The sequence below is a fragment of the Podarcis gaigeae genome (assembly GCF_964106915.1).
Source record: "Podarcis gaigeae genome assembly, chromosome: 13".
NCBI classification, from domain to species: Eukaryota; Metazoa; Chordata; class Lepidosauria; order Squamata; family Lacertidae; genus Podarcis; species Podarcis gaigeae.
Window position 1 is genome coordinate 13,486,163 of NC_139689.1, and position 14,737 is coordinate 13,500,899.

The following is a 14,737-nucleotide window of genomic DNA, read 5'->3' on the forward strand; positions in this document are numbered from 1 at the left end:
CCCATTTTCAAGTAGGAGCCGACTAGGCTGGTGGCCACTGGGGCTGGTAGGGCAGAAGGCAAGGAAACCCACAGGAGCTGGAGCCAAACCCATTTTCAAGTAGGAGCCGACTAATTCTAGTCTTGTCCCCATCCTCCCTATTGATTTCTACAGAGGCAACACCAAGACTACAGCAGTAGCAGGCAGCAAGGTAGGATGTCACTGCTCACCACCACTGCTTACTGGGATGTAAAGGAGGGCAAAAGGTTGGGGAGGTTGGTGCGGTGCAAACGTGCCAGCAGGAACCCAAGATTGGTTCTGCCAGCGTGCTTGCACAGCGCTGTGGCTGCTAGTGCTGTTGTGCTGCCCTTCCTTCTCCTAGCATGCAGTAGCGATGCGACCAACCAGAGATCAGGTGAGCAGTGATGGTGTCCCATTATGCCAGCCGCTGGTTGAGGCAGTGACTGGCAGTGCCAGTCCCTGGATTGGTTGCAAGTAAGAAGGCAGGCAGATAGGGGATGGTTGAAAGCAGAGAGAGTGTATGCTGGGTCAGTGTTCCACTTGCCCAAATGGACCAACTTCCAACGTTTGAACTAAAAACCTTAAAACTCAAGCTGTGGCCTCCATCATCTGCACCCACAGCCCAAACTCCTTCCCCCAGTCTTCCATAAGTTGTCTTAGCAAACAAACAAAATCAGGAACCACCTTTGTTTTAAAACTTAATACATATATCTTTTTTTATTATAGAGATATAGATATTTATTTTATATATAAAATAGCACTTTTTATATTTTACAAAACAGAAAAGAAAACGAAAAGCAACAGTATCTCACCCTTCCGTCCTTCCCTTCCCATTGACAAACAAACAAAACAGAATATCAACAACGTAAGATAAAATGATATAATTAAAACATAACAAAAATAAAACTTTTAAAATAAACGGAGAGAAGCCCCAATCCCCAAAGAACTTGCGGCTGTGATTCCCCGGTTACGGTTGCCCTGAGATGGGGGTGTCTCCGCCCCCCTTTGCCTAACCACCGTGGCGGCAGAGAGCGAGCAAGCGAGCAGGAGGGGCGGGGTCTGCGTGGCCAAGGATGTGGCATGGCTGTGTGTGTTTGTGTGTGTGTTTCGTTGTATACACATGGCTAAAGAGTTTTCAGGGGGTTTTCAGTCTGCCTTGCTCTTGGGAGGGGAGGCAGGAACGCCATTAGCATAGGTGGGTGGGAGGCCAGGCTTGGACAGAGTGCACGCCACAGGGGGGCGCAGGTACGTGCTGAAGAGGCGGGCATAGTCAGGGTGGCGGAGAGAGAAGTCTTGGAACTCATCTGGGTAAGAGAGAAAAAGGAAAGCAGGGTGAATATTTCACTTCGTTGATTAGCTTCATATACCACCCTTCATCTAAAGATCTCGGGGCAGTTCACAAGATAAAAACCACGAGATAAAAAGCACAAATAAGGAATATCAGTGTAAAAGTGGTGTATGGGTAGCCGTAGGAGAATCCCCTGGCATCAGAAGTTGCGTCAGTATGGACCAGGCGCTGAAACCCTTTCAGGATCCATGGGCCCATTTGCAAACCTGAGAAACTCTTGTGGGCTGACAAACATTGCAGCTATTCTACCAGCTACAGCAGAATGCATCTTTCACAACAAATTTCAGCAGGGAGGGAGAAGATGACTCTGTAGGCGCCAGCGACAGATGCCATGTTGGACACCCTGGGGTTGACACTTCTTCCTGCAGCTTTTATCAACCTCCTTACTTTTTGCCCTTTATCATAGCTGTCCCCAATCCTTTTCCATAATCATTCCCATAACCCTCAATCTCCACATTTCCAGAGGGTCTTCCTCGTCATTTTCCCTAGCTGAGCTGACCAAAATCAACACATCACACTTCTCATTTCATTTCTACCCAATCAGCAACCTCTTTCTTTTTGAATATATATTTAATGCACGTGGCTTCCCCCAAAGACTCCTGGCAACTGTTGTTCACCCACTCAGAGAGCTGCAATTCCAAGCACCCTTAACAAACAAACCACAGTTCCCAGAATTCTTTAGGGGAAGCCATATGCTTAAAATATATGGTGTGGATGAGACCCTGATCTGTACCCACTTCCTAGGAGTCTTCAAAACCCAACACCCTTCTTCCTCAAAACTTGATGTTAACGTGCCCTTCATTTACTCAACATACGACACTCCATGCCCCGCTTTTATGAGGGATCTCACCAAGGGTCAGTCCATCTTGGCTGTGGTCCCCACAAAGTCGACTATAGAGTTCGGCCCCATCTGCACCTGGTGTGCCCAGCAGGAGGCGCAAAATGGCGCAGAATCCATCTTGGCAAAGCCGACTGTTCTCTGTCTCACCGTCTGTCTCCGTGAAGAGCTGGCGTTGTAGAGAGGGGTGTGCATGTCAGGAACACAGATATGAACTCTGAATGCAACATTGCATATAATGCCCTCTTTCCCGCCACAGCAGAGGCTCTTCCCCTTTAAACCTTTGGTCCGGTCCACTTTGCCCCAATCCCCGTCCCTTTCGTTCTATAGCCCACCCAGACCGACAGAGACATGCAGCCATGTCTTCCATCGCTCGGATTAAAGGTAAAGGTACCCCTAACCATTAGGTCCAGTCGTGGATGACTTGGGGTTGCGGTGCTCATCTCGCTCTATAGGCCGAGGGAGCCGGTGTTTGTCTGCAGACAGCTTCCGGGTCATGTGACCAGCATGACTAAGCCGCTTCTGGTGAAACCAGAGCAGCACACGGAAATGCCATTTACCTTCCTGCTGGAGTGGTACCTATTTATCTACTTCACGTGCTTTTGAACTGCTAGGTTGGCAGAAGCTGGCACCGAACTGGAGCTCACCCCGTTGCAGGGATTTGAACCGCCGACCTTCTGATCGGCAAGCCCTAGGCTCTGTGGTTTAGACCACAGAAGCACGCAGCCATGACGTCCATCACTTGGATTAACCCCTTTCTAAACTCACAATCTCACTTGTGCTTCACGTAGACAGAAGTCCTATAGGGACCACCCTAGAACTCCCCTCCCTGAATGCTTCTCCCCAACCAAGATGCTGAGAAAAATGGCTGGGGGAGTGGAATGCAGGGGGGAAGCAACAAGCCAGAAGGGCTAGGCATCACCCCATACCCTCTAGCCAGTGCCATCCAACTCATTGTTTAGATGTTTAGCAGAGAACTGGGTTTCTCTGTCTCCATCAAATCACTAGCTTGACTTTCTCTCCATCGAACTCAACCACAATGGTTACCTTAAAAGCACGAAACGTCAGTTCTTGTGGGTTGTGCTCTCCTTCCAATGCCTCTAGGGCTAGGGCCACTTCCCGGGAGTCCATGTTGCCATCGGCATCCTGGGAAGAGATATAAGAAGGAGAGGACTAAATGCATTGCACACTGAACCAGATGTTCTCCTGGCTCAACTTTAACCTCAAAAAGTAGCGACAAATTGGACAGGGGGCTGGATAACCTTAAAATCACCTTTTTTTGTGAAGCTGTTCACAGCCATAGCTCACCCCTGTTTCATTGTTATTTCCCCCATTCTGTTTCCCATAAGATTTTGGCTATGTGCAGGCAAAACAAAGGGCAAGTTAGGCCTACGTAGCTAAGACAATGGCGGCTTTCCCCATGCAGATCACAATGGCCAATCTTAGCCAATCAGGGAGCACATTAACAGTGATTTAGACTTTTTGCAGCCATTTTCACAAAGCATCTCCCCTTGTTTCAGGATATTCATTGAATACCACATCTTTCCATGTCCTTTCTATTTTGGAAAGGCAGTGTGGTGCAGTGGTTAGAGCGTCAGACTAGGACTAGGACCTGGGAGGCCAGGGTTCAAATCCCCACTTGGCCATGAAGCTGAAGCTGGGCCAGTCATGGCCTCTCAGCCTAATCTACCTCACAGGGCTGTTGTGGGGATTAGATTAGGAGGGGGAGAACCACTTTGATCTCCATGGAGAAAAAGTGGGATATAAATGCAAAGAGTAAAACGCATCATTATTATTTATTAAATTTCTATGCCGCCCTTCATCCAAAGATCACAGGCTGGTTTACAATATTAAAACAAAAAAATAAATACCATAGTAACAAACAAAAAACAATAACCCCAACACGTTTACAGTGGTACCTTGGGTTACAGACACTTCAGGCTACAGACTCTGCTAACCCAGAAATAGTACCTCGGGTTAAGAACTTTGCTTCAGGATAAGAACAGAAATCGTGTGGCGGTGGTGGGAGGCCCCATTAGCTAAAGTGGTACCTCAGGTTAAGAACAGTTTCAGGTTAAGAACGGAAATCCAGAACGAATTAAGTTCTTAACCAGAGGTACCACTGTACTTGCTACATTTGCATACCGCCGTGCTGCCAAAACCCTCAAGGACATTTTGGGTTTAAAACACTGACTTGCGATTGTACAAACCGCTTCTGTGCTTTCCTTCCTGCTCCCACTTACCTGCTGGAAATAGGTGCAGAGCCCTTCAACATCCTCAGGGCAGGCCAGCCCCAGCCAATGAGCCAGCTCCTTCGGCCCTAGCTGCCCTGATGCACCAGCAGGCAAGGAATCCAGCTGGCTCTTGACTCCCCCTGTCGGGCACCTGCAGGAAGGGGGGGAACCAATAAGGAAAGCAAGGTTTTCACATTTACCGTAACAAGTACAGTCATACCTCATGTTACATTTGATTCAGGTTGAGCGTTTTCAGGTTGCGTTCCACGGCAACCCGGAAGTACCGGAAAGGGTTACTTTCGTGTTTTGCTGACGCGCAAAATGACGCCACGTGCATGTGCAGAAGCGGCGAATCGTGACCCACGCAGGCACAGACATGGGTTGCGTTCCTTTCAGGTTGCAAACGGGCCTCCGGAACGGATCCCGTTCGCAACCAGAGGTACCACTGTACCCTTCTTTTGGATTTCCCCACATGCTTCACTCAGCCATAGATGATGAGGGGACATGTCTGCCCATCGCAAGAGGAGACCGAAGGGAAACTTAGCTGCCGTCAGAAAATGGCAACGTGGCATCCTGGGCACCACCGCTGCTTCGACCATCATGCTGTGGCTGGCCCCGATGTGGGACCCTCTCATGCACTCTTGAACTTGTGGCTTTCTACTGCCAGTGACGCACGCCCCTTGCTCCGCGGCAGAACATCTGCTTTGCACATAGAAGGTTCTGGGTTCAATTCCCAGCATCTGCAGACAGGGCTGGGAGAGACTGGGGAGCTGCTGCCAGTCTACAACACTGAGCTAGATGGACCAAGAGTGTGATATGAGACATCTTCCTTTGCTTCCTGTGTGTTCCCAGCCCCTCCGCCCTCTTTTTTTAGAGAACAGACTCACCTAGACCAGGTTCAGAGTGGCTTCCCGGGATCTCAAGCCAAGATCTCTCCCAGCCCCTACTTCCTGATCCTTCTAACTGGGGATGCTTGGAGCTGAACCTTCAACCTTCCTGCACACAAATGCGGCCTCTCACCTGGCCTTCCGAAGCGCTTTGCCCAACTCCCAGATGCGTGGTTCCAGGGCCACTCTCAAGCGCCCCACGACGGTGACTGGAAGGTTGCCCACAAACTCGCAATCTGTAGCTGGGATTCCCAGGGCTCTGGCCAAAAAAAAGGGAGAAGGGGCAAGAGGCAAAGAAAAGGAGGGGGGGGGAGGTCTAAGTAGCAAATTGAGGCCTCGTCTGATAAGAGGAGGGGTTTCCCATCAACTTGCGTCAAGGGCCAATGCTGCAGTCACACTTCCTGCCCACAAACATCCTGATCGTCTCCCCCAGACATTAACCACCAGGGACTTGAATCAGCTGCTTAAGGGTGATGGGGTTTTTCCTGCTAGCAGAAAAGCCTCTCTCTTTCTCTTTATTTTACCTGCTACTTCTTCTTGTTCTGACTACAGCTACCACGTTCCCCATTTCCCTCAGGTTTAAATGCTCACAGTCCCTGCGGCTGCTTCTGACAGCTTTCAAGCAGCAGAAGTTTCCACACTGTTATAAAGTGGAATGGATGACTTTGGATTGTGTCCATGCAATCTGTGGGGCTGTAGTGGAGGGGAGTGCCCTTGATTTGGGGCCTGGGTCTAGTTTTTTCGCCTCATCTCTTCCACACAGTCACTGCCTCTCCTCATTTCTGGGCCTCTTTGGTATCTGTGCCACCCACAGAAAGCACATCGCTTCCCCTCAAAGATTCCTGGCAACGGTAATTCCAAAGATTTATGGGAACTGTTAAGGGTGCTAGGAATTGTTGAAGGGTCAACTTCACTTCCCAGAATTCTTTGAGGGGAAGCAAGAACTTTAAACAGGATTCTGCACCATGCCCAGCCTACCAAAGTCCCTCACTCCCCCCAAACTATGAAGACCTGCTCCCTCTTCATACTTACTTGGCCATCACTTTCTGGACATTGTTAGCGTACAGTGTGGGGTTCACAGCCTCCTCAGCGCTGGGCTGATAAACTGGGAGGAACTGAAAATTACAGGAAGAATTATGAGCCCAATCGGGGAGAGATGGCTTGCTGTGGGTCTGATATGCGATTAAGAATTGTGATGGTCCACGAAACCTCCTGGGAAGGAAAAAAACCCCACAGCTTTCCCCCTACTTTCTTTCCCCACTCTGCTAGGACTTCCCACCCCCATTTTTCCAGTAGGAGAGAAATTTCAGTGAGCCTTTACTTAGGAGTGAGCTCCACTGAAAAGTGGGCCTTGTCTCTGAGTAAACATCCTTATGATTGCTCTGTACATTGCATGCCACCCCTGCTGCTAAATAGTGCATTCTATGCAGTTAAAGTAGTAAAATGAGTTCACCTTTGGCAAATGAGTATTGCATATATTTCAATTCCCCTCTAAAGTTCCACCCTGTTTTCCTTAGAAAAAAAAACAGCAGCAAAACATTTCTCCCTCTCTACGGCTTCAAATTTTCCAGAAATTCCCATAATTGCATATGATAAAAAGAGTTCTACCATGTTAGTGGTGGGGATGAGGGGTGTTGAAAAACTACTCCCTTCAAGAAGTGGAGTGGGTAGCTAACTGAATCTGAATTTATGGATTCTGACTCTGAATCCTAAAGTGTTTGGGCAATCTGGGACTTTGCATTAGGAAGCGTGGCACAGTAGGGGACGCTGCAGTGCAAAAAGGAAAGGAAAGGAAAAAGAGACATTTCCTTACCTCTACTTCCACTGTTGTGCAGGGCTGAGATGCTGTTAACCAGATGACTTTTAACCTGAAAGGACAAAAATGGAAGGTGACGCTTGGCTACAAACCAAGCCCCCATCAGCCTGCAGAACAAGCACACCCCAACCCACACACCAGTGCACACAGTGTTCCAGATTTGATGCCCCCATGTCAATTACTCACACTCCAGGTCCTCTCCATGCCCATGTCGTCGAATCCTATAAAGAAAAGAAGCACTTTTAAAATAATATTTAGGGAGGTTTGTCATGGCATCGAACTCAGGTGCACAGCTGTACGCATGTGCGGAGGAACTGAAATACAGCCTCTTCAGCTGCCTCACCATCAGTACCTTTAGGAACATTAGCAATGGAACGATGCAAAGCCAAAACACGGGGTCTATATAGCTTAGCACCAACTTACAGCAGTTCTCCAGGGTGTCAGACAGGGAATATTTCCTAGCCCTACCTGGAGATGTCAGGGATGGAAGCTCTTTAATGTTTGATGTTTGATCATGTTGTTAATATTCTGTTGGGAGCCACCCAGAGTGGCTGGGGAAACCCAGCCAGATGGGCAGGGTATAAATAAATTATTATTATTATTATTATTATTATTATTATTATTATTATTATTGCCAACCAGATGTTCTGCCCACCCTTCCCTAATGTTCTTGTAGACTCACCAGAGAGTTTGGGTATCGGATGAGGACCGGCTGGATGGGGACACCAGATATGAAGGCACCTGAGGATGAAGAACACACACCCTCAAGACTTGCTCTTGTGTCCTTCGTTTCATTCTTTTCAAGTCACTTTTAATTTGTGTACCGCCTTTTTGTATTGCTATACACAAGGCGGTTTTGCGAGCTGAAGAAACAGCAAAATAGATAGCAAAGGCCACACACCTAATAGCAATCTGACCCAATACTGTAAAAATATATATAATAAAAACGTAACTTACAAATAGACAACTTATATCAATTAAAGCAATATTAAATGATCCATTGGAATATAACAGTAAACAGAAAACTTAAATGTCTGCAATTTAAGTTATTATTTACACTTAACACTTAAATGTCTGCAAATTAAATTATTATTTGCACCTACACAGTTTACATTTAAGATTACAGTCGTACCTTGGATTTCAAATGCCTTGGCTCCCAAACAAATTGGCTCCCAAACAATTGAAACCCGGAAATGAGTGTTCCAGTTTTCAAATGATTTTTGGAAGCTGAACATCCGGCGCGGCTTCCGCAGCTTCTGACTGGCTGCAGCATCTTCCTGCAGCCTTTTCAGAAGCTGCACTTTGGTTTCCGAACGTTTTGGAAGTTGAACTTGCAAGGTACGACTGTACAATAAAGAATTGCTAAACTGCCAAGAAAACTCCATGGACAAAAAGCTTGACCAAACTGCAGGAGGAAGTAGAAGACAGGAGTGCTCTGGTCCATGGGGTCACGAAGAGTCGGACATGACTCAACGACTAAACAACAACAAACTATAATCAATTAAAATAAAAGCAAGTCATCCTATGGGTGGCTGAAGGTAAACCCAGGCTGTGCCCCCATTTTTGCTGGATTGTCTGCCCAGGTGGCGCTGTGGGTTAAACCACAGAACCTAGGACTTGCCGATCAGAAGGTCGGCGGTTCGAATCCCTGCGATGGGGTGAGCTCTCATTGCTCGGTCCCTGCTCCTGCCCACCTAGCAGTTTGAAAGCACGTCAAAGTGCAAGTAGATAAATAGGTACCGCTCCAGCGGGAAGGTAAATGATGTTTCTGTGCGCTGCTCTGGTTCGCCAGAAGCAGCTTAGTCATGCTGGCCACATGACCCAGAAGCTGTACGCCAGCTCCCTCAGCCAAGAAAGCGAGATGAGCGCCGCAACCCCAGAGTCGGCCACAACTGGACCTAATGGTCAGGGGTCCCTTTACCTTTACCTGCCCAGCATGAATGAGAGGAGTAGAGTTCCTACCACAGCTAAAATGCCCTGCACCCACTTCTGTCCACAGGCTCATCTGCCCAACTCCCCACAGGCTCTTACCTGGTTTAAACTTCAGTAAGGCTTTCTTGTTTGAGCAGGTTCCCTCTGGGAAAAAAAGTACCTGCAAACAAGAGAAGGGGAAATAAAGCAGATTATCTTACTCAGGGACCCAAACCGGTAACTCAGGAATGCAAACTGCAGCTCCTGTAAAAACCTTACTTGCGGCCATTTCCCCTGGGAAGTTGCCCGTTTCTTCACTTCCTCCACTACCTTCTTGCGAGAAGCCGGATCGTGCCGTGAGACCAGGATGGCCTGGTTAAACCTCAGCAGGGCTAGTGGGGGTGGAAGAGAAAGAGAAATGGGATTTGGAAGAGAGGGGTGGACTTAGGGGCATCCCTGGGTCGTCGCCAGACACCTCAATCCTGGTAATTGGCCTAAGGAAGCTTTCCCTAAATCTGAAATCGCTGTGGCGATCTGAACGAGTGTTTCATACGAAGAGCCCAGCTGGATCAGACCAAAGGCCCATTTAGCAGAGCTTCCCAGCTTCCCCAGAAGTCTTGTTTTATTTTAATCAACTTATTTCAGATCTCTGGCCCACCCTTAGCCACTGGGTCCCATGGGAGGTCATGGTGACACAGTGATATATTTATTCTTTAAAAGCAAAACAATGTATTAAAAACACACACAATAAAACAAACTTGTTCCAACCTGAATAGTGTAGATTCAACAAAAGAAGCACATCCCAGTACAGTGGTACCTTGGTTCCCAAATGGCTTGGCTCCCAAACAGATCAGCTCCCGAACGCCGCAAACCCAGAAATGAGTGTTCCGGTTTGCAAACTTTTTTGGGGGGGAGCCGAATGTCCAATGCGGCTTCCGATTGAGTGCAGGAAGCTCCTGCAGCCAATCGGAAGCCGTGTCTTGATTTCTGAACGGTTCCAGGAGTCGAACGGACTCCCGGAATGGATTAAGTTTGACAACCAAGGTACCACTGTAAATACTTTACTGCCGAAGTAATCTTCAAGTTACAAGGCAGGAGATTCCGACTAAACATCGGGAAGAACTTTTCTGACAGGCAGAGCTGTTTAACAATGGAACGGTCTCCCTCGGAGGTTGGTGGACTCTCCAGGTCGCCATTTCCCATGCTTCTGGCAGTGGCAGAACTGCCAAGAGAGCTGTCTATTATAAGAACATCAGGAGGGCCTCCTGGATTAGGCCAATGGTATTCATAAGCACTGCTGCCTCTGACTGTGGAGGCAGAGCACAGCCATTGAATTGGTCTCCAATTTCTCCATGAATTGGTCCAATCCTCTTTTTCAAGCCTCCCAGGTTAGTGGCACGCAGTGTGGTCTCAACACCTTAGAGAGTCTCATGGAGGTGGTCCCATCGAAAGCCCACCAGCGAGGCAGCAAAGGGACGTCCACCGCCCACCATTGTTTCTCAGCCCCTTGGTTATTATTATACGGTGCTTTACTGACACAGACATTACGAGGCATTCTTTATTTCCCAAGCACCTTTCCCTCCTAAGCCACCCGGTCTGCTGAAATTAAAGTCTTTGCCATCAAAGCTTTGACACGAACTTGGAGTTATCCAACAGTAAAAACCACCCCCTTGCCAACCCCCCTCCCCAAACCCTTAAAAAGTTGAGATTTGGGGAGAATCAGATGAGTATACAAAACTGTCTTAAAGAGAGCGCCACACAAATTGTCACAGGGAAGCCACATGCATTCATTCACGTATCTGTTGTGTTTACATTTAAAGACCTTTCTCTGGACACTTCCCTGAACAGGAAATGGATTGGGAAGACCAACCTTCCTCGCCTCACCTGAATATGCTTTGTAATTTGAAGCACTTCCCCCCACCCCAAAATCCCAGGAATGAGACTGGAAGCTAGCCGGACTGAGGAGAAATTTGCTTCAGTAGGAATGACACGGGGCAGGGCAGCACATGGGGTTTGTTCCTGCTAACCCCTGCACATTATTTCATGAAAAAAAGAGGCTCAGCCCATCCTGGGGAATAAAATGCCAGGATATGAGAGAGGCAGTATGGGTGTAGCATTTACAATGTTGACCTAGGTATGGGAAGACCTGGGCCCCATTTGGAACGGTATCGTGCCACTTTAAACAGCCATTATGTTCCCCAAGGAATCCTGGGAAATGTAGTTTACCAAGTGTTAACAGACACCCCCCCCCATTCCCCTCACAAAGTGGTATAACAATCAAGCGCTCTTCCTAGAACACTTTAGAAATCACAGCTCTGTGAGGAGAATTGGGGCCTCCTAACAACTCTCTGCAGGGGTGCCAACTTGAATAAAATATGGGGTGGGGAGAAGCCAGCCTCATCCCACATAACTGATCACATGACACGGCACACACATGCCATTTGAATGGCAACCTTGAGGCGGGCGGCCTCCTCAAATATTTTATTGGGGTGTGGGCAAAGGGACCTCGGTCCCTAGCAGTTTGCTCCTATGACTCTCAGCATCCTTAACAAACTACAGCTACCAGAATTCTTTGAGGGAAAGTCGTGGCTATCGAAAGTGGCATAGTACAGCTTCAAATGTTTAATCAGATGGGGTCCTCGTTTCAGAGGCATTGCTCCAAGAGGGCTGCAGAGCAACCTCTTCCTGCCGATGGGTTCCTGTTTGCAAGGCCGCCCCATTCCCTTCCCTCCCCACAGCCCTGGTCTGTTGTGCTGGAGTCACTCACCTCCAATGACGGGCACATGGAGATTCTCGGTGCGAGAGACCACCTTAGGTAGGTCGCAGGGCAGCAAGATGATGGGGTCAAAGAAGGTTGAGTGAGGGGCCGCCACCAGGATGGGCGCTTCCAGCCGTGAAGCCCTTTGACCCCGGACCCGTATCCTCATGAAGCCCAGCAAGAAGAACATCAGGCGGCTCAGGAAGTAGACAGAACCGTGAGAAACTGTGCTGAAAAGGGGGGAGAAATGGGGAGGCAGGAAACAAAAGGAAGGGGCATTAGGAGAGCCGAGCACAGCAGGGTCCAAAGGCCCAGGCAACCCACGGAGCGGGGCCCACTACTTACTTTCTCCAGCCGGAAAAGGGTTCCTGGAGGGTCTCCTCCGGCAATCCCACCACCTGGAGCAGCGCAAAGGGCCAGATGAGGAACAGGACCACGAAGGCCAGAGCGACACGGATCGGGGCCAGCACAGCTCCCAGCACATAGAACTGCAAAGAGGCAAAGTCAGAGGGAGACACGTCATAAGAAGGCAGCCCAGGTCAAGTCCCTTGTGTCGGGCTGTTTTTAGGAGAATATAAGAAAATCGTAAGACCGGAGGGAGCACCAAGAGGTCCTAAAGACCAGCCTCAGGTCAGCCTTTCTCCCTGCATGAGGAACCCGCCTCAGGGATAGCCATCACCTTAAGTCTGGGACAAAGATAGGGTGTGTGTGGGGGGGTGTAATATTAATATGCTTATTAAATCTATTATTTAGATCTCTCCAGATTTAAAACTGTAAAATGGAATAATTATTGGGGGGGCTGGCTTTGCTCTGTTGCTTGTTGATTACATACATAAAAAAGATGATAATATACAACATTGTGAAATACACTTGAAAAAGTAAACAAACAAACAAAAAGGAATTAGAAACTGCAAAACCCTCTGGGATGTAGAGGGTGCTAAAAGCAAACTGCAGAAGACACCCCCCGAAAGACTTCTGAATTTATTTTACTCAAGAATTTCAATGCCACATTTTGAAACAAGGCATTTCCCCAAGAGGGCTCTCAGTTATTTTTATTTATAATCGTTTCCACACCGCTTAATATTTTAAAAATCTGTTTAAATACAACATAAAACGAGTCAATTGTATAGTAACACTGAGATACCAAAAAGGAAAAAGGAAGGCAGCATTATAACAACAGGAATTCAGTAACAACAGAGTCAAATCTTGTGGGTCGAGCGAAAGCCTGGGCAAAAAGATACAGTGGTACCTCTAGTTGCAGACTTAATCCATTTTGCGGTGCCGTTTGCACCCCGAAAAGTCCGCAACTAGAGTGCCTCTTCTGTGCATGTGCGCAGCGCGATCGAGCGCTTTTGCGCATGCACAAAGCGCAGATCACTTCTGTGCATGCGTGAAGTGCACAGTTCGCTTATGCACATGTGGCGAACCCGAAAGTAAACACTTCTGGGTTTGCCGCATTCGTAAGCTGAAAGTCCGTAACAAGAGCGGAACGCAACTAGAGGTACCACTGTACATCTTTACAAGACAGCTGAAGCAGGGGAACTGGTGGATGATGTTTAGCCTGGAAGAAAGCTGAACCATGAGCCCAGGATCAGTCAACATGCGAAGCCAAACCATGGCTTAGAGCAGTGCAATGGAGGGAGAAACAAAGTAGCTACAATCTCCTCTCCAGGAACCTGCTAGCTCACACTAAACTACGGTTCGGCTTTGCATTACAAACAACTTGGGCCTTACAATGGCAAGTGGCTGACCCAGCTAGCTGATACCAGAGGAGCTCCCAGCCAAGGGGCAGGAGGCAGGCAGGCAGGTTCAAACCGGTGCCAGTGTTGGTGGGCAGCTGCCAGGGCGCTTGGCTCCTAGCAGCCACCCAAGGGTGCTGGGTGCTGCCGCCAGCCCAGCTCAGGCACCTGACCTCTCATTAACAAAACCATCCTTGTTTCACTTTGTGAGCCATAGGAAATTATTTCTAATAATATCTCATGCTCCGACTTGCAGGCAGGCTGTGCGGTTGGCATCGAGTTAGGCTAATCACGTGTACTCTGCAGGGACCACCAGCCCTGATTTGCACGGATTACAGCCCCGGCAAAACGGTGGCATCTGCCAGGGCACATGTTAGATTTATTCAGTGTCCTGATGGTGAGCCATACTGCCAGCCCGGCTTTTTTCATCTGTCCCTTTGGAACCTGGTAATGACTGGATTTCAATCCTTCCTCCTCTTTGGCCTGATTCCGTGCTTGCTGACAAAAGGACAATCCACAGAGCCTCGTGAAAACTGTCTGTCTGAGCGAGCGATTCCACATTTTGCGAACAGAGAAGCTGAATTCTGAAATCCGGTCTTAGTTATTCAATTTAAGAAGAGTTTCCAGGATATTTCCTTAGCGTAAAAATGTATTCTACATCTGCTTTCTCAACCTGCCCTCCTGTTACCAGTTTGTGAGATACGTGCTCAGCCACACACTCCAAAGTGTTTCTCTGAAGTCTTAAGGTCGGGAGACTTATTTCTGTTTAACAAAACAGCAACAAAACTTAAGGCAGAGATTCCCAAGATGTTGAATTTGCTATGCACAACAACAAATTCCACACTTCAGGGGCACAATCATGGAACTAATGATTAGTGTGTTGGTGCAGTGGCGTAGCGTGGGGGGTGCAGGGGGGCTGGCTGCACCGGGCGCAACATCTGGGGTTTAGGGTTAGGGGGCGCAAATCCACGGGTTAGGGGGCGCAAATTACTTGCCTTGCCCCGGGTGCTGACAACCCACGCTACGCCACTGTGTTGGTGTTGTGTGTGTGTGTGTGTGTGTGTGTGTGTGTGTGTGTGAGAGAGAGAGAGAGAGAGAGAGAGAGAGAGAGAGAGTCTGTAGAGTCCCTAGTGATTGTTGTAATGCTATAAAATAACACTGCAAAACTGGATTTAGAATTTCTGTAAGAACTCCAGAGTTCAGTGT

General features: G+C 48.3%; 1 protein-coding gene across 1 annotated transcript in view; it reads right to left on the reverse strand.

Moving 5' to 3' along the window:
- Nucleotides 1-685: 685 nt before the first annotated feature.
- LOC310828836 (lysophospholipid acyltransferase LPCAT4-like) overlaps nucleotides 686-14,737 on the reverse strand; it is a 33,006-nt gene continuing 18,954 nt past the window's right edge. The window contains exons 2-14 of the mRNA XM_083706762.1: nucleotides 12,138-12,280; nucleotides 11,802-12,022; nucleotides 9,314-9,426; nucleotides 9,155-9,215; nucleotides 7,806-7,864; nucleotides 7,310-7,344; nucleotides 7,121-7,175; nucleotides 6,340-6,422; nucleotides 5,441-5,566; nucleotides 4,430-4,571; nucleotides 3,234-3,332; nucleotides 2,199-2,355; nucleotides 686-1,304 (exon numbers count right to left, since the gene is read on the reverse strand). Of these exons, the coding sequence (XP_083562888.1) occupies nucleotides 1,147-1,304; nucleotides 2,199-2,355; nucleotides 3,234-3,332; nucleotides 4,430-4,571; nucleotides 5,441-5,566; nucleotides 6,340-6,422; nucleotides 7,121-7,175; nucleotides 7,310-7,344; nucleotides 7,806-7,864; nucleotides 9,155-9,215; nucleotides 9,314-9,426; nucleotides 11,802-12,022; nucleotides 12,138-12,280 (1,452 nt within the window). The 3' untranslated portion in view covers nucleotides 686-1,146. The remainder of the gene's footprint in view (nucleotides 1,305-2,198; nucleotides 2,356-3,233; nucleotides 3,333-4,429; nucleotides 4,572-5,440; nucleotides 5,567-6,339; nucleotides 6,423-7,120; nucleotides 7,176-7,309; nucleotides 7,345-7,805; nucleotides 7,865-9,154; nucleotides 9,216-9,313; nucleotides 9,427-11,801; nucleotides 12,023-12,137; nucleotides 12,281-14,737) is intronic.